At 53.5% G+C, this 22,994-nt stretch overlaps 10 protein-coding genes across 10 annotated transcripts; 5 read left to right on the top strand and 5 right to left on the bottom strand.

The window, feature by feature from the left end:
- Positions 1 to 854: 854 nt before the first annotated feature.
- On the top strand, positions 855 to 3,253 carry SAICODRAFT_52670 (Pkinase-domain-containing protein; the record flags this gene model as incomplete). The annotated part of the gene is made up of 2 exons (XM_019169162.1): positions 855 to 1,106; positions 1,160 to 3,253. The coding sequence occupies 2 exons, from the start codon at positions 855 to 857 to the stop codon at positions 3,251 to 3,253; spliced, it is 2,346 nt and encodes a 781-aa protein (XP_019026627.1).
- A 247-nt stretch (positions 3,254 to 3,500) lies between these two features.
- Positions 3,501 to 7,890, top strand: SAICODRAFT_69491 (uncharacterized protein; the record flags this gene model as incomplete). The annotated part of the gene is made up of 5 exons (XM_019170479.1): positions 3,501 to 3,715; positions 3,780 to 3,865; positions 3,921 to 7,050; positions 7,105 to 7,288; positions 7,339 to 7,890. Exons 1-5 carry the CDS (start codon positions 3,615 to 3,617, stop codon positions 7,888 to 7,890), a joined length of 4,053 nt encoding a protein of 1,350 aa, XP_019026626.1. The 5' UTR covers positions 3,501 to 3,614.
- A 199-nt stretch (positions 7,891 to 8,089) lies between these two features.
- SAICODRAFT_23545 (translocator protein) lies at positions 8,090 to 8,743 on the top strand (the record flags this gene model as incomplete). Its single annotated transcript, XM_019166704.1, has 3 exons — positions 8,090 to 8,111; positions 8,163 to 8,258; positions 8,310 to 8,743. 3 exons carry the CDS (start codon positions 8,090 to 8,092, stop codon positions 8,741 to 8,743), a joined length of 552 nt encoding a protein of 183 aa, XP_019026625.1.
- A 134-nt stretch (positions 8,744 to 8,877) lies between these two features.
- Positions 8,878 to 9,918, bottom strand: SAICODRAFT_23544 (uncharacterized protein; the record flags this gene model as incomplete). The annotated part of the gene is made up of 2 exons (XM_019166703.1): positions 8,878 to 9,721; positions 9,776 to 9,918. The coding sequence occupies 2 exons, from the start codon at positions 9,916 to 9,918 to the stop codon at positions 8,878 to 8,880; spliced, it is 987 nt and encodes a 328-aa protein (XP_019026624.1).
- A 351-nt stretch (positions 9,919 to 10,269) lies between these two features.
- SAICODRAFT_5449 (uncharacterized protein) lies at positions 10,270 to 10,826 on the bottom strand (the record flags this gene model as incomplete). Its single annotated transcript, XM_019169288.1, has 2 exons — positions 10,270 to 10,677; positions 10,728 to 10,826. 2 exons carry the CDS (start codon positions 10,824 to 10,826, stop codon positions 10,270 to 10,272), a joined length of 507 nt encoding a protein of 168 aa, XP_019026623.1.
- Positions 10,827 to 13,191: 2,365 nt separating this feature from the next.
- On the bottom strand, positions 13,192 to 15,163 carry SAICODRAFT_186302 (uncharacterized protein). The gene is made up of 2 exons (XM_019165984.1): positions 14,999 to 15,163; positions 13,192 to 14,922 (listed from the first exon to the last, which is right to left on the bottom strand). Exon 2 carries the CDS (start codon positions 14,867 to 14,869, stop codon positions 13,304 to 13,306), a length of 1,566 nt encoding a protein of 521 aa, XP_019026622.1. The 5' UTR covers positions 14,870 to 14,922; positions 14,999 to 15,163; the 3' UTR covers positions 13,192 to 13,303.
- An 85-nt stretch (positions 15,164 to 15,248) lies between these two features.
- Positions 15,249 to 16,868, top strand: SAICODRAFT_17253 (alpha/beta-hydrolase). The gene has a single exon (XM_019165773.1). The coding sequence runs from the start codon at positions 15,266 to 15,268 to the stop codon at positions 16,742 to 16,744; it is 1,479 nt and encodes a 492-aa protein (XP_019026621.1). The 5' UTR covers positions 15,249 to 15,265; the 3' UTR covers positions 16,745 to 16,868.
- Positions 16,869 to 18,530: 1,662 nt separating this feature from the next.
- On the bottom strand, positions 18,531 to 19,435 carry SAICODRAFT_29070 (OPA3-domain-containing protein). The gene is made up of 2 exons (XM_019167308.1): positions 19,127 to 19,435; positions 18,531 to 19,073 (listed from the first exon to the last, which is right to left on the bottom strand). The coding sequence occupies exons 1-2, from the start codon at positions 19,399 to 19,401 to the stop codon at positions 18,620 to 18,622; spliced, it is 729 nt and encodes a 242-aa protein (XP_019026620.1). The 5' UTR covers positions 19,402 to 19,435; the 3' UTR covers positions 18,531 to 18,619.
- A 174-nt stretch (positions 19,436 to 19,609) lies between these two features.
- SAICODRAFT_53117 (ATP synthase subunit gamma) lies at positions 19,610 to 20,497 on the top strand (the record flags this gene model as incomplete). The annotated part of the gene is made up of 1 exon (XM_019169199.1): positions 19,610 to 20,497. One exon carries the CDS (start codon positions 19,610 to 19,612, stop codon positions 20,495 to 20,497), a length of 888 nt encoding a protein of 295 aa, XP_019026619.1.
- A 255-nt stretch (positions 20,498 to 20,752) lies between these two features.
- Positions 20,753 to 22,905, bottom strand: SAICODRAFT_64113 (MFS general substrate transporter; the record flags this gene model as incomplete). The annotated part of the gene is made up of 4 exons (XM_019170047.1): positions 20,753 to 20,867; positions 21,107 to 22,573; positions 22,622 to 22,692; positions 22,834 to 22,905. 4 exons carry the CDS (start codon positions 22,903 to 22,905, stop codon positions 20,753 to 20,755), a joined length of 1,725 nt encoding a protein of 574 aa, XP_019026618.1.
- Positions 22,906 to 22,994: the final 89 nt, after the last annotated feature.

Raw genomic sequence — 22,994 nt, 5'->3', positions numbered from 1 at the left:
GACGTGTATGGGGGACTTGGACGCGAATTTCGCTAAGTCCCTTTTTCAGGTGCTTGGGGAAGGGACTTAGTCGATTTTTCCCTGATTGCCACCTCAATTGCAAGGACGTCAGTCTGCCGCGCGCGCGTGTTCGAGAACACAGAGAACACGTCACGAAGCTGCGGACTGCATAGTATTGCCGATGACAAAGGATACTACATAGAGTGTTCGAGGTGAAGAACTACAATTTGAAGAATGCGCATGCGTCTGACTGCTCCTGACATACTGGGCTGTTCAATCGAGGCCAGAATCGACGAGGAAGCTCGAGAAAGCGTGATATGAAATCATACCTATACGCCATCATTACTGCCAGCCTATTGCATCCAAGGCAAACACACACTCCTGAATCACTGCAGCTCTCCAAGAACAGACATCCTCTTCGGTGGTTGCCGACTCCTGGCCTCCTTCGTTCATACACCTCCCGTCTCGCTGTCGTTTCAGCGGGGCATGTCACCTGCATGAGCATGCAGGCCCACATAGCAACGCCGGCGTAAAAGTAAACAAAGCAGTTCTACTACGGCCGGCAAAGAGTACACGCTCCATAACCAAACCGGGTTCAAAGGTCGATCCAGCTCATTCCAACGTCGCTCTCTTGTATATGCTCTTGCTGTAAGTCGCATTGACATCGCCTACAAATCATCCCACCTTCGATGGCTTTTGCACCTCTTTCAGCAAATGTTTATCGTGCGAGCCGACAACAGCAGCTTCGCAAGGCGGAGAAGGAGTCTATGTTTACATACCATGATCAGCAAAATGCTGCACCAGGACGAATGATCCCGGCAGTAAGAGAAGTGCCGCCTAGATCTCCGCCAAAGATGTTGAAGGTCGCTGCGACCGGTACACCGCCAAAGAAGGCTACGAAGAAGAATGTGAAGCCTTCGAGCCTGTGTTACACACCACCAGCATTTATTCGGGATAAGAAGAAGGGTACGGAGTATGCAAGATCTGGGCTGCTTGGGGAAGGTGGATTTGCTAGATGTTTTGAAGTGTGCGACGAAGATGGCCGACAATATGCAGCCAAAGTCGTTGCGAAAGCTTCGCTGGACACGCCCAAGACGAAAAACAAGGTGTGTGACGCCGCCTCAAACTCAGATCATATGCTTACATCTTGCCTCTTTAGCTACTCGGTGAGATGAAAGTACATCAAAGCATGTCCCACCCAAACATCGTCAATTTCGTCGACTGTTTTGAGGACGATACAAACGTCTACTTCATCCTCGAGATGTGCTCAAACCGAACCCTCATGGACATGCTCCGCAAACGAAAGCGATTCACCGAGCCCGAAGCACGATACTACCTCCTTCAGCTCCTCGGCGCCTGCAAATACATGCACGGACGTCGTGTGATTCACCGCGACTTGAAGTTGGGTAACTTGTTTTTGGACGCCAACATGAACCTTAAGGTTGGAGATTTTGGATTGGCCGCGTTGTTGGTCAGTGATGATGAAAGGAAGAAGACGATCTGTGGAACACCAAACTACATTGCGCCGGAGGTGCTATTCCATAGTGGAAGTGCTGGGGAGGGTCACAGTTTCGAGGCTGATCTGTGGTCTGTTGGTGTGATCTTGTATGCTATGCTGGTTGGCAAGCCGCCTTTCCAGTCCAAGGACGTCAAAGCTATTTACAGAAAGATCAAGGCGAACCAGTATGAGTTCCCGGAGGAGAACCCTATCTCACCGGAAGCGCGGGACCTTATCGAATCTCTTCTCACGCCTGATCCGACAGACCGTCCTTCCCTCGACGAGATCGCTGATCATGTATGGTTTCATATGGGTATCATGCCAAGATCAATTCCCGTCGAAGCTACTGAAGTCGAGCCAGCATGGAAAGAGATGTCGAGCACCCGAGCTCGTGCGAATTGGCTCGCCGTTGCGCAGGACGCAGGTGTTGGACCGAACAGCGGCAACGGCGATACGGTAGCGCGGGAAGCCGGGAAGTCTGTCGGTATGGTGAAGATGGGATCGATGGGCGTGGAGGGTACCCCGATTAAGGAGGAGGAGAGAATATTGCCGGCGGAGATGAGCCCGAGAAACCCACCGGGAAGTTTGAGGAAGAACACGGCGAAGATCGCGGCGGCGCATATGGCCACGTCAAGAGCGCTCAGGACGAGGCTGAATTTGAGACCAGAACGGATGGTCGCAAGTGGACCGTTTTCTGAGGAGGATGACGAGGAGAAGGATGTGAAGACGATGACGAGGAGTACCAGGAAACTGAATCTTGATGCACCTCTGAGAGCAGCGAAGAAGCCTGTCAGTGGGCCGTTTTCGGAGGAGAATGCGATGGAGGAGGTACGGGTTAAGGCTGAGCAGAGGGAACCACGGAGGATGGGAACACTGGGCGCCCCAGCACGAGCGCCTGGACTTGGAGCACCAACGAGGCCGGGGACGAGGTCGGCGTCGAGGATGTCGGCTGCACCTGCGCCGAGTCAAACAGCTGTTTCTCCACCGATGTCCGTATCAGCAGAGAGGGAACCGGCGGTTGTGAAGACGGAAAGCACAGGAATGAGGCTCATCGCTGAGAACCTTTCCATGGCGTACCAGAGCAATGGAGACAACCTGCCACCATCTTTCCATGTCGTCTGTCAGGAGAAGCCACTATTCATCACCAAGTGGGTGGACTTCTCTGACAAATATGGCCTTGGTTACCAGTTGCTGAACAGCAGTTACGGCGTCTACTGGAACGACTCTACCACTATCATCCTTGCCGCGGATGAGTATCACTTCGACTACATCAGGCAGAACGCGGTTTACGACCAGGATCCTGCGCTTCTGCCTCGTGAGAATTTCGACCTGGACCATTTCCCGAAACATGATGATGGCCTGGCGAAGAAGGTATCACTTTTGGCGCATTTCCGGAGTTACATGACGCAGCTCTTGAAGAAGTCAGAGATGACTTGGAGGGAACAGCAGCAGATCACTGGCATGCCATTCTTGCAGAATTACCTTCGTGCCAGGCAAGCCATTCTATTCAGGTTGAGTAATGGGGATGTTCAATGCAACTTCTTCCAAGACCATTCGAAGCTGCTCTTGAGTGACCACGGCAGGACGCTGCGCTACATCAGCGGCCGGAACAGTGGTCACTACACCTGGAGTGTTGCAGAAGCGATGAAGCAGAAAGACTGTCCCGAGGTCCCGAGATATATTAAGTTTATTAGCGAGACGCTTTTGAAGTGGGATGAACAATCGAAGAAGGTTGCGGGGGTTAGCCAGAGGTGATCAGAGGGCTGATATCGACGATTCATTGGCGTTTGTGGGATGGGTTCGGGCATTCATTGGGAGCATCCTTAATACCCTACTGGTTATGATATTTACCTCTGTAATAATACAAAGTACTTCACGCTTGACCTTGTATACATCTCTCTTACAACCCCGCCTCATGTGACTGTGGTGCCTTTGTCGTTCCTGAGGGCGCGTTGCATCAGTTCGCTCGAGCGCAGTGGGCCGGCACCTGGCATCCTGACATTCCTTATCCTCCTTTCTGCAACGACATTCTCCCAGAGCTTTGAAGTGAAGGCCTTGATCGGTTTGCCTCTGTATACAGCACCTCTGAATCGTCTACGTTTGGCATTCTGAAGCCATGGCTGACGGCGATCACCAATATCGGCCTCAGCCGCCGCAACAGGAGCAGAGGCAGCCTTTTCCTCCTCCACCAAATCAGTCTATGGGGCAGCCATTCAGGTATGTTTCCGGTCTCATCTGAAGACTTTCCGCGCTTGGATTGCGGTGTTAACACGGCATATAGACCTGAACAGCACGCGCCGCCAGTTCTCCCACCCCCACAAAACCTCGCGTCTGCGAATCCGATGAATCCCTCATCGCAAGGACAAGGTGCGATCAGAAAACTATGCTCAAAAGGACGCATTTAGCTGACTTTTATTGCTAGCTGGACCCGGTGCTCACTACTATGGACCTCAACACGGTGGGCAGGGACCCCCGCCGCCCCTTCCTCAGCTCCCATCGATGATGACTTCCCAGAACCAGGGTGAGAATGGACCACAGAATGGACCTGGAGGACCTGGGAACGGATTTAGTCTTCCGTCGCTCTCGCAAGGTCCTCCTGGGCCCCCGCAGCACCAAGGACACGGCCCCGACGCACCACCCATGGGATCTCACCCTTCACAGACGTCGCTCCCTTCCCTCAACTCTTCCGGTCAGCCTGTCGGATCACATATGTCGCGTCCTCAAGGACCACCTGGGCCTCCTGGGGGTGGACTGCCTCCCATGCCTGGACCCCCACGTGACCCCGGCATCGGCTACCGACCACTCAACGTCAAGGACGCATTGTCATATTTGGATCAGGTGAAAATCCAGTTTTCAGAACAGCCAGATGTGTACAACAAGTTCCTTGACATCATGAAGGACTTCAAGTCGCAATCCATAGATACACCGGGCGTCATTGAGCGCGTTTCAACTTTGTTCCGCGGTCACCCGAACCTCGTCCAGGGTTTCAACACGTTTCTCCCCCCGGGCTACCGTATTGAGGCATCCTTCGACCCCTCCGATCCGAACATTCGCGTCACTACTCCCATGGGAACCACCACGACCTCCGGCGGAGCTCCGTTCCGCGAGAGTACTGCCTTCTACGAGCAGCACCCAAGTGGCCCGAGCAGCGGATGGCAAGAACCGAGTGGTTTCGGACGTCAGGGTGGTGGTGGTGGGGGTGGGTACAATGACTATAACGACGGACCAGGCGCTCCTCGGCACCAAGACGAGCCTGGGCCCAGACCACCGGATGGGAAGAAGGCACCTGTTGAGTTCAACCACGCGATCAACTACGTGAACAAGATCAAGAACCGATTCGCGGACGAGCCAGACACGTACAAGAACTTTTTGGAAATCCTTCAAACATACCAGAAAGAGCAGAAGCCCATTGGCGATGTCTACGAGAAGGTGCAAATTCTCTTCAGAGGGCAACCCGATTTGTTGGACGATTTCAAACAGTTCTTGCCTGAGGTGGGTGCCTATCAGGCTGCTCACCAGCAGCAGCAGGCGCGCTTACCCCCTGTTGGGAACTTCGCTCCTCCAGCTGTGCCGAAGGACAAGAAGAAGCGCAGCCAGGTCGCGGAGCCGCCTCAGCCTGCTCAGAGCCGCACGAGTCAGAACAAGCGTTCGAAACACCATCACAAGCCCAGTGCTGACTTGTCCCAAGTTAGCCCGACGCTCACGCCTGCTGTACCAGAGCCGATTGGTCCGCCTATGAAGGCATCTGCATCTGCGGAGGAGCTCGCGTTCTTCGACCGCGTTAAGAAGTACATCGGCAACAAGCAGACTTACAACGAGTTCTTGAAGGTCTTGAACCTGTTCAGCCAGGAGATCTTGGACAAGAACACGTTGCTTGAGCGTGTCGAGGGATTTATCGGCGGTAACCGCGAGCTGATTGACTGGTTCAAGCGCTTTGTTGGGTATGATGGCCGTGATGATATCATTGAGAACATCCCCACACCAGGTCCTCGCATTGACCTCGCTGCCTGCAAGGCCTACGGTCCGTCTTATCGCCAGCTTCCCAAGTCGGAGACGTTGCTGCCTTGTTCTGGACGTGATGAGATGTGCTGGGAGGTTCTGAATGACGAGTGGGTCTCACACCCGACTTGGGCATCTGAAGACTCCGGTTTCGTCGCGCACAGAAAGAATCAGTACGAGGAGGCTCTTCACAAGATCGAGGAGGAGCGTTATGAGTATGACCTTAACATTGAGGCTAACCTTCGTACCATTCAGCTCCTCGAGCCCATCGCTCAGCGTATCTCCAACATGTCTCCCGAAGAGCGCAATCACTTCAAGTTGCCTCCTGGTCTCGGCGGACAATCCGTTAGTATCTACCAGAAGGTGATCAAGAAGGTTTACGACCGGGAAAGGGGGCTTGAAGTGATTGAGGCTCTTCACGAGAATCCATCTGTAGCGGTTCCTATCGTCTTGAAGCGTCTGAAGCTGAAGGATGAGGAATGGAAGCGCGCACAGAGGGAGTGGAACAAGGTTTGGAGAGATACTGAGGCTAAATCTTTCTATAAGAGTTTGGATCATCAAGGTATCACCTTCAAGGCGACTGACAAGAAGACTGTCGCTACCAAGAACCTGATCGCGGAAATTGAGGTTCTTCGTAAGGAGCAACAGTCTAACCGCATGAACGCTGCTATACGGCCAAGGTACCAGATCCAGAGCGTGTTTGAGGATAAGGATGTCATCCTTGACATCGCTAAGCTGATTGCCGTATATCTTGGATCCAGCTCCGGTGTCTCTGCCAGTGACCGTGAGAAGATTGACGCTTTCGTCAAGCAGTTCATTCCCATGTTCTTCAGCATGCCGAACAAGGCAGTTGCCGAGAAGATCGGTAACGCTATCAGCATGGAAGACGACGAGGAGATGGAGGATGATGGTGGTGATGACACTGCCTCTAACGCTAGCGCTTCAGCTCGTGGTCGTGGACGCGACCTCCTCAAGGACGTTCTCAAGCGCGGTAGAACAGGTAAGGGCGGTAGGAAGGACAGGGACAGCAGCAGCTTCCCTGCTTCCAAGGAATCCACCCCCGAGCCTAACTCTCTGTTGGGTGGCAGTGATGAACTTATGAAGGATGCTGAAGCTGACGACGAGAACGCCGAAGCTACGAATGGTGATCACGAAGACGAGGGTCTTACTGAAGCTATCCCCGCCGAGGAGGTTGAGGAGACCTGGATCAAGAATGCCACTTCGGACGATGCTCGTGCGGCGGCAGAGGCTGGTCAAGGCAAGCTAAGGACCACTTACAACCTCTTTGGCAACTCTACCCTCTACTCCTTCTTCAGGCTCGTCCAGATTCTCTACAACCGACTCAACGCACTGAAGCAGTATGAAGATCAGGCTGCCGCGGATATCAGAGCTCGTAAGCCTAACGCTATCGCTGTCGAACTCGGCATCAACCACAACCGACTCGATCAGTTGGAGGAGGCGCTTAACCGCGACGGTGAGTCGTGCTACAGCCAGTTGCTCAAGCTGAGCGAGAAGATGATGGAGGGAGATCTGGAGCAGGGTACTTTCGAGGAGTGCGTGCGTTACCTGTATGGTACGAAAGCCTTCAGACTCTACACTGTTGACAGGGTTGTCGCTGCCATTGTCAAGCAGATCGCTACTGTTGTGTCTGATGCCAAGGGCTCGGAACTTATCGGCTTGTTTGAGAAGGACCGCAAGCAGGTGATGACTACGCCAAGACAGCAGATCGTGTATCGTGTTCAGGTCGAGACTTTGTTGGGCCCGAACGAGAACACGTACCGTATGGACTGGGTATGCCATGTTATCCATGGTTCGATAAATATTTGCTAACATGTGAACAGAACGAGCATACCAGACAGCTTTCTATTCAGCTACTTGGCAAGGACGACCTGACCCTTGATGAAGCGACCACAGCCGAGGAACAATGGCGTTACTACGTCGATAGCTACGTCATGTCCAGCCCGACAGAAGGCGTGTCACCCGAACGCGTCCGACCACCCTTCTTGCGTCGTGATCTTCCCGACGTTGACGATGTCGAGGAGCTTATCGGCGAAGATGGCGTGTCGAAGTCTGGTTTGGAAATCCGGATCTGTGTTAATACTTATAAGGTGTTCTTCTTACCAGGCTCGGAAGACGTTTTGATCCGGAGTTCGAAAGTACGATCACCTGTGATGAACCAGGATTCCGCACGTTCGAGACGAGTAAGCCAATGGAAGGCCAGGCTTGAAAGTGCGGATGGATGGAAGAAGGGTTTGTCTGCCGAAGAGGTGGCTGAGTGTGAACAAAAGACGAAAGAGTTGTTTGATAATACGGGTGCTCCAGCTCAGATTGAGGAAGAAGCAGCTGCTGAAGAACCAGTACCCGTGGATGATGTCGAGATGGGTAATGCATAAAGGATTGCAATTGTTGGTTGTTATTGGACGGGCGGTGAACGGTTTGGTTAATATCCGGTTTATTCCTTTTCTTCTTATATTGTTGAATTCGAAATCTTGGCTTCTAATCAATCGACAACGGCCGCGGGCCTGTGCATGAGCTGCTGTAGGGTGACGTTTGTCATCTCCAACGTCAACTGTACAACACAACACCACCGCAATGGCATTCACAGACTTCATCGGTACGCGTACGATCCATCAAGAAGATAGATTAATTGACTGATGGTTTGCAGCTGGCTTCGGCTTACCCGCTACCATCCTCGCCAACCCATGGCTTTCAACCCTCCTCCCCGTTGCCGTCGGTACAGCCGTGGGCTTCTCCACCATGCGTAAGCCTCCCCGTACCTTCCCGATCTGATCAATCCTAACAGTATACATAGCTCACGTCAAAGATCTTTACCCCCAACTCCGTCAACCCCCGGGTAAACCCCCCCGCTGGGCCTTCGGCCCCGTCTGGACAGCCCTATACGCTAGCATGGGCTACGCCGCCCACCGCGCTTTCACCGCCGGCCTCTCCTCCCCCAACCTCGCCGTCCGCGACCGAGCTCTCCTCGGCGCGGGCGTCTATTCTCTCCAACTCCTCCTCAACCTTGCATGGATGCCCCTGTTCTTCCGTGCTCGCCAGCCGTTGGTCGCGCTGGCGGATAGTACGCTCTTGTGGGGAAGTGTTGCATGGCTTGTTGGGGAGTGGATGTCCGTTGATGAGGTTGCAGGGTGGTTGCTTGTGCCGTATTTGGGGTGGGTGACGTATGCTACGTATTTGAATGCTGGGTTTTATTGGTTGAATTTTACGAAGGAGGGGAAGAAGGAGTAATTTGTTGAGTGATGATCTATGGCATTCATTCAATGGAGACAAGGCATTGATGTGTACGATCATCCCAAGGGTATAAAAATGATATTCCACACAGATATTCCTAATCATACATATCTTACCTGGCCGGGTCTACCTTACATGAACTTGCCCAACATGCTCATCAAGCCTCCACCAGCACCAGATCCACCAGACATCTGACTCTTCATGTAGAGTTTCATAGCCGTCTTCGCTGCCTGGGAAATGGCATCTTGCTTGTTCGCTCCACCGGCGACGTTGCCCTGAGCAGCATTGTTATCGAACAACTTAGCAGCCTGAGCCATTGCCATTCCGACGAACGAGGACTGAGACTGTCCACCCATACCCCCCATTCCGCCCATCGACGAACCACCACTACCACCACCCATAAGCATCTTCATGGTCTGCAAAGCTGCGGCGTTTCCGATACCGCCGGATCCAACGGTCTGGCCACCCGAGTATGCAGCCTGGTGACTCCTCACCAACTTCTCCTCATCAATGTCATCGTCATCATCATCCCCCTTCAACTTGTCCAACGCCTCCGCAAAGAAACCCTTGTCCTCATCCTTATCGGCATACTTATCAGCCTCGTTCTGGGCGTTACCAAAGTCGAGTTGGGAGAGCATGGCGCCGAAGCCGCCGCCGCCGGTCATGGACGAGGAGGTAGGTGGACCGCCGTAGGGGTTCGTACCGAAGTTGCCGGCACCCTGGCCATAGCGGGGGTCGCGGCCTTGCTCGAGACCCTCGTAAGAGCCTTGGTGCTGGCCAGCGTAGTAGGAGCCGGCTTCGCCGCCGCTGCCTCCCATTGGATTATAGCCTTCGGCGTCGTTAGAGTAGCCCTGCTGACCACCGTAGCCGGGTTGACGGTCGTAGTCGCCGCCAGAAGATTGTTGTTGAGGAGGGAATTGGGAGCCGTAGCCTTGCTGGGAGCCTTCGTAGCCGCCGGCCAGGGGTCTACCGCCACTACACGAGACGTGAGCATACAATTGGGAGAGATTTGATATGGATCAAACGTACTGTCCACCATACCCCTCACCCTGGCCTACATTCTGCTCGTACCCACCAACACCGTGCTTCCTCTCATACTGATCATCGTCCTCGCGACGGTCATTGTCTTGCTTGCCAAGAGCGTCCTTTGCGAAATTGATAAGCTTGTCCATTGTTGTTTGTTTGATTTTCCACTTGGAATTTCCTTGAGTTGGCGTTGGGATTTTTATGGGAGGGCAAACCTGTATACATGACGTCACGGCAGAACCTGGGGAATCGAGGCACAGCAAAGGCTGAGTCGGAGCCTGTGAAGATAACAGATGAGCAAGAGCTCACGAATTTTGTTCAAAGTTGCTGCAGCTGATGGCTATAGAAAATGGGGTATATGGAATATATTGTACCCACTTCAGGCCTACCTATAGCCGCGGTGACTCCATATCAGACAACAAAAACCACTCCTCTCGTAAACCATCCTAAGATATTGCATCAAACAATTCGCCGTCGAAATAAAAAGTCTGAGCATACTAGTGCCCTTTCTTGTCCCCGTATTGGGGCTTTCCACCGCTGGATTGCTTACCGTCGTTGGGCTGCTGCTTACCGTCGTTGGGCTGCTGCTTCCCGTCGTTGGGCTGCTGCTTCCCGTTGTTGGGCTGCTGCTTCCCGTTGTTGGGCTGCTGCTTCCCGTTGTTGGGCTGCTGCTTCCCGTCGTTGGGCTGCTGCTTCCCGTCGTTGGGCTGCTGCTTACCGTTGCTAGGCTGCTGCTTACCGTCGTTGGGCTGCTGCTTGGGCTGCTGCTTCCCGTCGTTGGGCTGCTGCTTACCGTTGCTAGGCTGCTGCTTACCGTCGTTGGGCTGCTGCTTGGGCTGCTGCTTACCGTTGCCCTGGTCGTACTGCGACTGGCCATACTGACCTTGCTCCGAGTGCTGCGTGTCCTGGGCAGATGGTGAGATGCAAGACTCGATCAGGGACGAGAGTAACTTACGGCGTGAATGCCGAGATCAGCAGTAACAGGGACAGGGGAAGAAGCGACCAGGACGGAACCGGTGAGGGCAGCAGCGGCGAGGACGAATGAGAACTTCATGATGATTGATGTGTGATAAAGGTTGGTGTGTACGAGAGGTGTTTCTGTGAAAAGGTATTGAGGGTGATGAGGTGATGAGGTTGGAAGTTGGGCGGCGAGAAGGGGGGTTCTTATAGAAATCTCTGACTGTGAGAGGAGCTGAGGAACTGAGATTGAGAGCCAAAAGGCAGAGCACGCAGCATGTGGACCCACTTTAAGGGTAAACCATATGGACTCCTGGCCATGTGAACGTAGGCTTAAGGGTGGTAAGGAGGCTCGTCTCCACGTCTCCACCACGCTCATCGTGCTGACATAACACGACACACACAACGAAGAGCACATCGTGTGACGCCCTCCAAGAGGCAACCTCTTAAGACCGAGGTCACCGTCGACTAGGGACCGCTGGCAAGCGTAATCTTGTCTTGCTTGACACGCGTATGAGTCCTGGTTGACTGTGAATCCCATTATGGACGGACAGCACAACGTAGAGTTTCACTCGTGATACTCTTTAAGACCGAATGTTTAAGAGTAGGGTCACTGGCCAGTGAGCAGCGCAATCTTAACTCTGTATAACCATGCGTGAGGTCCAGATCGACCCTGGACTCCATCTCAACCGGGATAGACGGCAAAGGACCAATCGGTCAGCCATTTTCGGCGCGCTCTCAAGTAACTCATCCGAGCGAAGAGCTCAAGCAGACCCTTTGACCCGTCAAGCGAGTGTACAGTTGCAAAGAATGACCGAGGACGAAGTCTTGTGTGTCGGATGTACCTCCGAGGAACGCTGCCGGAGACGTAGGCGTACCCTTAAAAAGCGTCGAATGGAGTCTTGAAGTTGAAATGAATAGCAGATGCCCTGACACGTGCCGCGTTCAGGCAAGTTGTAGCGAGCAGCAGCTGGGCGTGAGGAATCATCGACAATGACGAAGAGCACGACACTTCGGTATATAAATATCACATCACATCACTCATGGCAGCGAGCCGTGATGCCGGAACGAATCTCTTTAGCGTTGAGAGATGCCGTGATATGTGACATAAGCGTAACGTGCCGTCGATGAGGGGACCGTGACCGGTTGGAACAATGCTGGCAGACGCAACGATACCATGCAGGCGTTCTGCGTCGACAAGCCCTGGATTCGGGCAATCCAACGTATGAACCTGTCGCGCATCCTTCTAAAGCAGATATTTCAATCTCCAGTGCTTGCAGCACCATAAGTTTTTAATTTTGGCTTCATACAACACGGACCCGCCCTTAAAGTCGGCGTTCAGATGCCCATGAGAAAGTCTTGGCATCACTCGGTAAGATTAGGACATGCCGTTCCATGCTTCGTCCCGTAGGCTTCGCGGTATTTTTGGAGACACCAGACAATCTCGCGCCATAGCTTATCCAGTCAAGCAATTTCAACATAGAAGCAGATCTTAAAGTCTGAGCTTTAAGAGCGGCTCATCCCGTTAAGCTTGAGAAGCCAATTGCAACTGTAGGCGAGAAGCCGTGATGATGCCATCTCATGTGCCCTTATTCGTCATGTTTGACGTTTGAATAAGGTTGGGTGGTGCAGCACTGTGCATGTCGCCGCGGCCGGTTGTCAGCGATCGCGGGAAGATGCTTATGAGGGATGCTCACGTAATCATACCCTTACGACGAGATATATTTGTACCCACTGTTAGGGAAGACACAGTCAAACACTCTCATATCCTGGTGGCCTCCTGTCGCAGCTCTACGACCATCGTTTCACCCCAGACCATTCCCGTCCCAAAACGGCAACTCGTTCGCACGCATACCCAAGATGTCGAACTCACATCAACCAGAACCTTGAAACCGACTAGGAGACACACGAAACTGGACACCGAGAGTGCTCGCACCTGTTGTTTAGGGGAGTGTATAAGTAGGCGTTGAACTCGCACTTCAAGAGTATACTATCACCAAGAATCCCGAAAACTCCACCACGGAAGACAAAAACCAAGATGTGCCCCTACGAACTCTTCATCCCAGCGTCCTTTCCCTCCTCCCAGCCAACCATCCGCACCTCTCCTTACTTCACGATTACCCTCCACCCCTTCTCCGCCTCCACCTACGACCAGGACTCCACAGGCCCCACCGCGACTGAGGACCTCCCGGCCTACCTAGACGACGCACCACCACACTATTACTCCCTCCTTGCCGCCTCCGTCGGGGTTTTTAGAGACGAGAACGGAGAAGCGCCATTGGGCAGTGAGGAGGAGCGAGCGGCGAGGAGGGAGAGGATGAGGAATAGGGTACGGGAGAGAGCGATGGAGGAGAGGGGGAGGGTTAGAACGCCGACATGGGAGGATGCGACAGGGTTGGAAGTTGGGTGTGTCGTTTTTTGATCCAGATGGATAGAATGTGAACCGGGCTCAAGGAGCTCGCTGGACGAGCATATACTGTGGAAGGACTGATTGCGAACTACAAACTCATAATAGGTAATAACTACTGATACCATCAACGCCTACCAAAAAATTCCATCCACCCTCGCCCGCACCTAGACCTTCTCTTTCCCCTCCTTCACCCTCTTCCTCTCCTTCTTCTCCCAATCCTTACACCATTTAACCCACTCCTTCGCTCCCTTTCCCACAACATTCTTCAGATCCTCCTTCACATCATCCCTCTCCCATTTCTCCTCCTCCCCGGTCCCCCCACCACCTGTGGAAGAGAGATCAGATGGCGTCCACCCGATCGCGTCCAGGATTTCGGACTCGGTTGGAACACCATGGGTTGGGCCAGCGAAGAGAGCGATGTCCCGGCTAGAACAGGCCGAGGCGAGGTAGTCTCTCAGGACGTCCAGTCGCTCCGTGGCCTTGAAGGTCAACTTGAGCATCTCCTCACCCTCTACCCCTTCAGGAACTCCTTCAGCAGCAGCCTTAGCGTCTTCCGCCTTTTTCCCCTTCAACCCCAACCTCTTGCTGACCCCCCTCGCAGTCTTCGCCCCCCTCAAACTTGCATAAGCCCAAACCCCGTCAATCTCCAACAACCCCCCAAAGGGCCACACGGGGGTCGCAAGCACATCGATCGCCGCGGATACGGGAAGGAGAGCAGATGAGATAACTGCGTCCCGAGTCGCTTTCTTCTTTGTGCGGAGAAGGGTCGAGACAAATTCTTCACGCATTTTGGTGGGGGTTAGGGAGGGTGCAGGAGGGTAGAGGAGGAGGAGTTCTTCGACGCCTCTGTCAGCGCGTTCGCCGGGTTTCTCGGTGCTACCTGTGGAGGGGAAGCGGTTGAAGAATTCTAGATTAGAGGATTTGACGTTTGACATCCCTTTCGCAATGCCGCGAATCGCCTTAGCCTTAATTCCCGTCTTCGTCTTTGATTCACGGACTTCCTCTTCCCATTTTCGTTGCGCTTTGTGGACCTTTCCTTCTTTCACCTCTTTTCCCTGATCATCGAGCTTCGTCTCCGGTTTTCGGAGGGGAGGAGGCGGCGGAGTGTAAATCAAAAACCTCATGGGTACTTCGTCTTCGGCCTGCGTGCCCGGATACAGAGTGCCCTCCGCTTCCATGCGCTTGATATCTGCACTGCTCAATTCCTCACCATGCGCCTGCACCTTGGGCTTAATCGGCGGATTGAACCTCGGCTGAGGGAAAGGGATGAGGTATGCGGTGAGGATGTGTGGATTGCGGGTGTAGTGCAATGCCCCTCCTGTCTCTCCATTATCCGAATACGTCCGCCTCATGCGCTGAGGGGGTGGGGGAGCAAGGTATGCCGCCTTTTCGGAGACTGGCTGTGCAATGGGTTCTTCGACCATGGATGTAGGTGTATGCACCCGCGAACCCGGCGCAATGGCCAAGGATTCGACAGGCAGCGTATCAGGCGTGTACACAGGTGGCTGCAGCCCTGGTCTCGCCGGCAACGCAGGGATATCATACTCTCCCACAGCTTCATGCGCGGCATCTGTCCTCGCCATGACAGGGGGCTCAGGCGTGACGCCGAGTGATCTCAACGAGGGACCTGCGCTGTTCGGATCGACCAGTTCCGGGCCTCGTGAGACAGGGCGAATTGGGAGGGGAGGAGCGAGTTCTTCGTCTGTTGGGTGTCGCTTTAGTTCATCCATGGCTGTTGCTGATGATGCTGTCGGAGTGGATGGAGGTCGGTGGTGGTGAGTCCCTTTTATGAGTCCTCGGTTAGTATTGCCAAGGATGGGGTGTACTTGGCATGTGACTGTGAGGTGAGGTCACCATACATGAATTGAAAGGAGTGAAAGGCAGAGAGCTTGGTCACCTTCAATTGGCTTTTGAAAGGGCACCGCGCACCAGCTTCATGCTGCTGCCATTGCTGGTTTCTGAGTCTTCTCAGCGCCGTCGTTCGTGGTCCACTTGTCCCGTCGATAAGGTTGCCGCGCGTGAGAAGGCACCGGGATTCCTGGGACGTCGATTTGCGTGCCACCAGAACAATCCACCAGCATACATCCCGTATCCCGCCTTCCAATTGACCATTGAACCCGTCAGCAATGACTTCAAAACCACCGTCACAACCACCTATAGCGAGTTTTAGCAGCCTAATCGACCCGTTTACCCAACTTACTTTCCACCTGATCCGCTTTTTTGCTGCCTGGACTGTGGTGCGGTATGTATGCGCAGCCGTCTACTTCTGGCCGTACGCCGTTGTTCAACTCTTCACCGTTCTCCCAACCGTTCTTGTTCGTCTACCATTGCTGGTCTTCCCACCTTGGCTCATCGCACGCACCGACGCCGCCAACGCCCGTCGTGCACGACTGGCAGGAGAACAGTTGAGGGGTACCTTTGAATTCGACAAGACCGAGAGATTGGAAGGCGAAGTGCTCCCGCCGTACGATAAATGGCAAGAACCGTATGTAGAATACATCTCCGTCTGCGGCCTGGACGTGTGCTACATCCACCGTCTTCCCTCACCGCCTGCCCCGCCGTCTGGGAAGGTGGTGGTTTTGGTGCACGGTAACCCATCCTGGTCTTGGATGTGGCGGTCAACGATTCCTTTCCTTGCTTCTCAGGGACACGAGGTCCTAGCATTGGACTTCTCAGGGCACGGAAGGAGCGATAAACCCATCAACCCCGCTCAATTGACCTTCGAGTTACATATGCGAACACTCCACGAACTGCTCTCCCTGCCCTTCCTCGCAAACAAAGAAACTATGATTGCAGCGCACGACTGGGGCGGCGCAATTACCCTCCTAACGCTCGCTCACCCCGCGCTCCCTTCTCCTCTCACATCCCCACCCTCCCTCTTTCTCCTCAACACCTTCTTCCCACCACGCACCACCCCCCTCCTCCTCAACGGCTCAGACATCAGCTACAATGGTTACGCCCTCTACCTCCTCTGGTACCTCTCAACCGGCATCCTCGGACCCCTCCTCCCTGAATCCTTCGTGATGCGGTTTATGTCCCCAACCATCTCCGCCGTCAACGTGAGTGGATATGGAGCGCCGTATTTGAATAGGAGACATAAGGCTGGTGTTGGGGTGTTCGCCCATATGATACCTTGGATGGTCGATGGGGTGTATAAGGCAAGGAAGGGGTGGGTGTGGAGGCTCGTGGAGGGATTGGTGCCGGAGTCGTGGATGGATAACTTCCATAAACAGGCACGACTCCGCGAGATGGACCTCCAACTCCGAAACGTATACTCCTCTCCCAAGACCTCACCAACCAACAAACACAAGATCGTGTTCGGACGCGATGACCCTCTCCTCGCCGATTTCAAAGATATTCTCACGCATACCTTGGAGAAAGGTAGCGAGAGCAAGGGCAGCGTGTGGGTAAAGAGGGCAGGACATTATCCGTTGGAGGACAAGAGTGCGGACCTTAATGGGCTTTTGGCGGAGTTTGTTGATGAGGAGGGGTGGAGGAAGCGGGGGATGGGGAGCCGGAGGGGGATTAGGGAGTTGAATCAACGAGAGACGGGGATCAGAGGAGCGAGGCGACGAATTGATAATGATGGAGAAAGGGTTGGGTGAGGCCAGGCCAGGGAGAGACTGCAAAGTATCAGATAGGTATGCAGCAAGAAATCAATGTCGTATTAGTCACTCAAAGTCCAGGCTCCAGCCGGAGTCAGACGAGGACGCTATGCAAATAAACCGGGGTATGAACACCCAAACGAAGAAGAAAGAAAGAAAAACCCAAGGTATTAGAGCGATGATGCCTCAACCGTCACGTAACGTACACTCCCCATTTTTTTGTCGTTGTCGAACAAGATGCAAGTTGTTGTCGTAAAACGGTAGCGGTTGATTAGAGCTCATCAGTCTCTGCACGGAGGGCGTTGATCTTCTCCTTCAAGTCCTTCCACTGCACAAATTCATTAGCACTCATCCTCACAAACCTTCACTCAGGGACAACTTACAGCCTGCGTCTGAACCTCCTCCCTCTGTGCGATATTGTGCTCATTCAAACTCCCCTGCGCCTTCAAATCCGCCCTCAACTCTCTCACTTCCTGGAAGAGCGTCTGCACGAGCTTGGCGAGAACGATATTTTGCTGCTCGATCGCTTCGAAGGCGGCGCCATGCTTGCCGCGGCCGACGGAGGACCAAGCTTCGGCTTGGGTGATGTCACCGTTACGTTCTGAGGGGGTCATGTTGGATGTGTCTTGTTGGTTGTCGGGCGAGAAAGATGATTCGTTGGATAGCTCCGTGACGGATGGAGTAATAGCAGAAGTGTTTGGTAGCCGGTTGACTGATGAGGATTGGACGAAGAGTGGGGCTACGGTCTATTTATACCCGCGGCCAGACATGAGGGATTGCGTGCTCGGCTCAAAGCCCGGATGTTTCGGGTCCCATGACTCAATAATTCGCTCAGGTGACACGTCGACCCCTCTCTCGAGTCACGGGCGTCTTCCGTCTCCTTCATGTACAGCGACTGAGCCTCCACCATCGCCGGGTTGGATTGCCGTTAACTGCTGCACAACCTGGGGATTGCGGTGGCGTTCGAGATGAGGTGTTGCAGGTGCAATTCCCGCCCCCACAAAAAATGCACCGCCTCGATCGGTACCCGTATTACCGAGTTGACTCATTGGAAGCTCGGTGAGGCGAAGCAGTTCCTTTGTAGAATTTTCAAGGCTCATCTGAGCTTCGTCAACTGTATTGAGGCTTCGAGGTCGACGTCGCACTTGGACCCGGGCCCGGATCGAAGGCTCGAGCAAAGGGGGCAACTCCAACAACGTGACTCAGACCGTATTCAAATTGCCGATCGGTTGGGTTGGAATGCTCATCTGACAGGTCGTAAATGGGGAAAAGGATGTTGCATGAGATGAGGGGGGTAAACAGGGAACGTGGGGATGATCCGATATTACGTGATGCCGTCAAAGGGATTGCTGGATTGAGCCGAGATCGAGATGAAGAGTAACAGGGATACGGAGATGCATGTGAGCGATAACCAAAGGTGCTGTATACGTGATGACATGGAAGTCATCAGGTCACGGCCGAGGTTCAAGAAGGTGTCGCTAATTACGCCCGGCTGAACGTTACCAGGTGCGGCTGCCAAGGCCCGGATTCCTCTTCACAGTCCAGAACGAACTAGTAAGCCGTTTCACTGTGAGTGTGAAACGTTTACTGCTGCCAAGTTCTTCCTGCCACAGCTGCAATTTCGCACGAACATGCGGTCAAACTCTCAAAGACACAGGCGACGAAACACTTGGACACCTTGCGAGATTATCCCAAACGACCGTGACACCGGTATTCAACACTTGTTCAGATGGCGGATAGATGGATGGCCCGTGCTCGGATGATCACGTGATTGCGTCGAATGTATATTTGGTATTCTGGTATAGGTTGAGTGAAGAGATGTCGTCTTTCCCTCATATGCCTCGCTTCTCCCACATCCTTCTACGCGCCTCCGTCTCACCTCCTTGACGAATCTTCCCTTACCTTCTCCGGATCCCTCGTCTCCTCCCTCAACTCCCTCCGAATATCACTTGCCGCTCCCTCCCCTGCAACCTGCTGCAACACAGTCTCCGCAACAGCTGCGATAGCCTTCCCATCAATCTGAATCGGTGGTCCATTACCATCATACCCACTCCCCAACGCCGGACTAAACCCATATATCAGCTGCCGTACCCCATCCTCGACCATCTGGACGAATTCCTCGGTATGCCGTCTATGTCTTTCTTCGCGTTGTTCTTCTGTCTCTTCTAGGTCTTTCTGGAGGGATGATTCTAGAGTGCGAATGGTTTCTTGGAGACGAGTGACTTCTTCTTCGAGGTCGGTGATGGAGGAGCGAGTGTCGGCGCGGCGATTGAGTTCTTTTTGGCGGGAGCGGTAGGATTCGAAGAGGATTAGGGCTCCGGCTACGGAACTATACTTCAACAATTAGCAGCGGATAGGGGTTGAGGAAGGGGTGTACCATACAATATGAACGCTTCGGAGATAAAGTTCGCACCGGTATCCACCGCCTTTGCCTCGTTTAGAGGTCTGATCTTCGGTTCTGGTAGGCCCTCCTTGACACCTTCCCTCAACAGATTGATCCGCATCCTCATCTCATTCCGATGCATCGTTTGAGCGAGTGATATACACATGCCTCGAAACCGTTCATGCTGTTTCGCTTGTGCTTTGAGCTGGTTCGCGACCGGCTTCGCCAACGTCCGCACAATCAATGATCCAATCTTCAGCGCAATAGAACTCATCCTCGTCTACGATCTCTGTAATTCTTTACCGTATTGAACTCGTACGTGTGGGGCTGCACCAGCCACACCAGTCGCCCTGGGCAGGTCCCAATTTCAAACCGCATCATCGCGAAGAAACGCTCCATAGACCCGAAAAAACAACCACGCATTTCTCAAGGCAAGCAATTGACTGATCCTTGCCCGATTACCATTCTAACATGTCGTCCAGATGTTCTCCCGTGCGGTTCGTCCTGCTGCCAACTTGGCTGCCCGCCAGGCTGTTGCCGCCTCTTCCCGTAACATGGCCACCCTTCGTGAAATCGAGGGTCGTCTCAAGTCCATCAAGAACATCGAGAAGATCACCAAGACCATGAAGACGGTCGCTTCCACCAAGCTCCAGCGTGCTCAGCGTGTCATGGAGGCCGCGAAGTCCTACGGTCAAGCCTCCGAGTCCTTGTACAAGAACGCCGAGGCTGTCGCCCCTGCTGAGGGTAAGACTCTCTACATTATCGCTTCCTCCGACAAGGGTCTTTGCGGTGGTACCCACTCCCAGCTCACCAAGACTCTCCGTCGCTCCCTCGCCGCTTCCGACTCCAGCTCCGAGGCCGAGATCGCTGTCATCGGTGACAAGTGCAAGGCCCAGATCTCCCGTTTCACCCCCGAGAACATCGTCCTTTCATTCAACGGTGTCGGTCAGAACACCCCCACCTTCCTCGATGCCGCTGTCATCGCCGACCAGATCATGCAGTTGGGTCACTCCTACGACAAGATCAACATCGTCTACAACCGCTTCGCTTCCGCCATCTCTTGCGAACCCGATGTGATCAACGCTTTTTCCACCGAAGCGCTTACTGCTTCCCCCGGGTTCTCCCAGTTCGAGATTGAGGACGAGGTTCTTGACAACTTGAAGGAGTTCTCCCTCGCCAACGCCATCTACTGGGCTCTTGCCGAGGGTCACGCTTGCGAGATCTCTGCTCGTCGTACCGCTATGGAGAACGCGTCTAAGAACGCTGGTGACATGATTAACAGATTTGGATTGTTGTACAACCGTACCCGACAGGCTGTCATTACTAACGAGTTGGTCGACATTATTACTGGTGCTTCCGCTCTTAACTAGAGGGAATGAGTGTGGGTGTAATATAATGAAGGAAAAGATGGGTTGGACGATAGTGGATGCATTGAATATAACCGTTTTACCATGACCGATTCTGATGTTCGTTTTCGTCAAGCGAGTTGATTTTGTGGTGTTTACGAGATTTCAGCGATCGCGCCATTTACGTTCATCGACATTTACACGTACAACAAATGCGGGATTCAAACAGCGAAGCACGATCAAGTACGAAAAGCCTGCGTTACAAAAGTGATATAACAATCAAGTGCAAGCAGTTCCTGTGCGTCTTACCCATTCATTGCTTTTTCCTTCAATTACGGAGAATGTGGTTGCATTTGGAGCATGAAGTGTCAATGTAATAAAAGCGTGTATCGTCCTGCAATGCCAGCAGTAAAGCGTGAAGCCGCGAAAAAGTGTCCAATAAAAAAGCAAAAACGCCAATATTCCCGTATCCAATAACCGTTCCAGTCCATTCACTCAAATACTCATACAATCGAATTCCCGCTCACAACCATCTCATCCCCCCTCTCAACCTCCCCTTCCTCCATACTTTTCCTTCCCTCCTCCATCTCCCTCACCTCCCGACTAACCCCCAAATCCCTGACCCACACCCACAACACCAACATCGGCACCGCACAAACCGTACTCGCGACCGTCAAATCCCTCATCACCCTCGTGTAAGCTCTAATCGTTCCATCCCTCGCCTCACTCCCCCGTGGTAGTGCAGCAGCGTAAACGAAATCGTTGTAAATCCTCGGCAAATCATCAAGAGATGCGAGTGGGAGTTCCTGTCGTAAATAGTCGGGAAGACGCTGTGTCCATATCGCCCCCGAAATCGCCGCACCCACGGCCCCGCCAACAGAAGTGAGCGTCAAATAAAGCGCCGTAGCAATCCCGACCTCGCCACGTTTGACATTCGCCTGTACCGCCAACTGCGCAGCAACAGCATAACTCCCCCCACCAACCCCCGTCAACACCTGCGTCATAACAACAAGTGCAGTACTACTCTCCGGCCCACGAAAATGCACCATCAACCCCAACCCCAACAAATAAATCGGTATACTAACCCATCCCCACACTTTGTAGCGTTTGGTGTATTTGATGAGGAGTCCGGTCGTGATGGAGGAGACGGTGGATGCAAAGGAGAAGACTTCCGAGATTCGGGTTGAGGCGGCGGGGGAGGCGTAGCGGGCGACTTGGAGGTATGAGGTGAAGTATTCGTTGAAGACGTAGTAGGCCATGAAGAAGAAGAAGCCGGAGAAGGTGCTTGCGAGGACTGTGCGGTCACGCATCATGTAGAATGGTACGCAGGGGTGCTTTGCGACGTAGATCTCCCATGGGATGAATAAAGCCAGGCAGATTCCGCCGACTGCGAGCATGGTGATGATGGAGTGGGAGTTCCACGAGCTGTTTGTGCCGCCAGCTAACGTCAACGGAAGCAAGACGAGGGTGAGGCCGGTGACGAGGAGGAGCACGCCGACCAGATCGAGGTCTGAGGCGAGGTGTTTCCAACCACGCCATTCCCTCGCTTCGAGAATCCCATCCTTTTTGGCTTTCCGTTGGTTGTACCATAGACTCAAGATAAGCGGTGCAGCGACCGCAGGAACGATAACACACCAAACACCATACCCCCATCGCCACGAGGAATGGTCAAGGAAGGCCTGTGCAATCGGTGGCCCCATCCACACCGTAACCAAATACGGAAAATCTGGTATCGAACTCAACAGCGCACGATTAAGCAGCGACGACGTATCCGCAATAATAATCTGCTGCAAAATCTGTATCCCCGTCCCCCCCGCCGTAAAAAATAACTGAGCACTCGCATAAGTCCCAACACTCCCACTCCCCGCCATTTGTGCATCCCCGATGACGTAGAGTATCAGACTCACCGCAAAGGCTTCTGTGCGGCCAAAGACGTCGGAGAGTTTGGCCATGGGAGGTTTTATTACGGCGAGGAGGATGTTGGAGATTACGCCGACGGAGGAGATGAGGGAGTGGGCGGAGAAGGAGGAGGTTGCGATGCGGGTGAAGGTGTAGGTTGTTTGGGATTCCAGTGATGTGATAAAGGCAAGGAGGAAGATGCTGTGGTCACGTTAGCAGATGTCATAAGGGAGGAAAAGGTTCACGTACGACCCGTAGGCGATCCAGAGGCTCTGCTTCGTCCAGTACTTGTTGATCACCTCTACCTTCTTAACCCCCGCCTGCGTCTCCTCCCCGGACACTCTCCTCACACCCCTCGATCCCCTCGTCTCAGTCCTCGACAACTCATTCCCAACAGCAGTGACACTCTTATCATCACTCTCTTGCAGTGGATCCCTGGACATCTTGCTCATAAGACTGACTCGATCGCTGCTGACGGTACTCGATATCGAACCGTACGAGGGCGTACGAGCCAGGGCTTGGTCCAAGTCCATCCGGCGATGACGTTTGCAGTTGGACTCGCTCCTTGCTTGGCTGGTTAATGGGATTACGTCGTGAGGATCCAACGTGGGCGAATTAGAAG

The sequence above is a fragment of the Saitoella complicata genome (assembly GCF_001661265.1).
Source record: "Saitoella complicata NRRL Y-17804 unplaced genomic scaffold SAICOscaffold_3, whole genome shotgun sequence".
Lineage (NCBI taxonomy): Eukaryota > Fungi > Ascomycota > Saitoellomycetes > Saitoellales > Saitoellaceae > Saitoella > Saitoella complicata.
The sequence above is the reverse complement of the archived record's forward strand: the minus strand, read 5'-3'. Positions and strand labels throughout refer to the sequence as shown.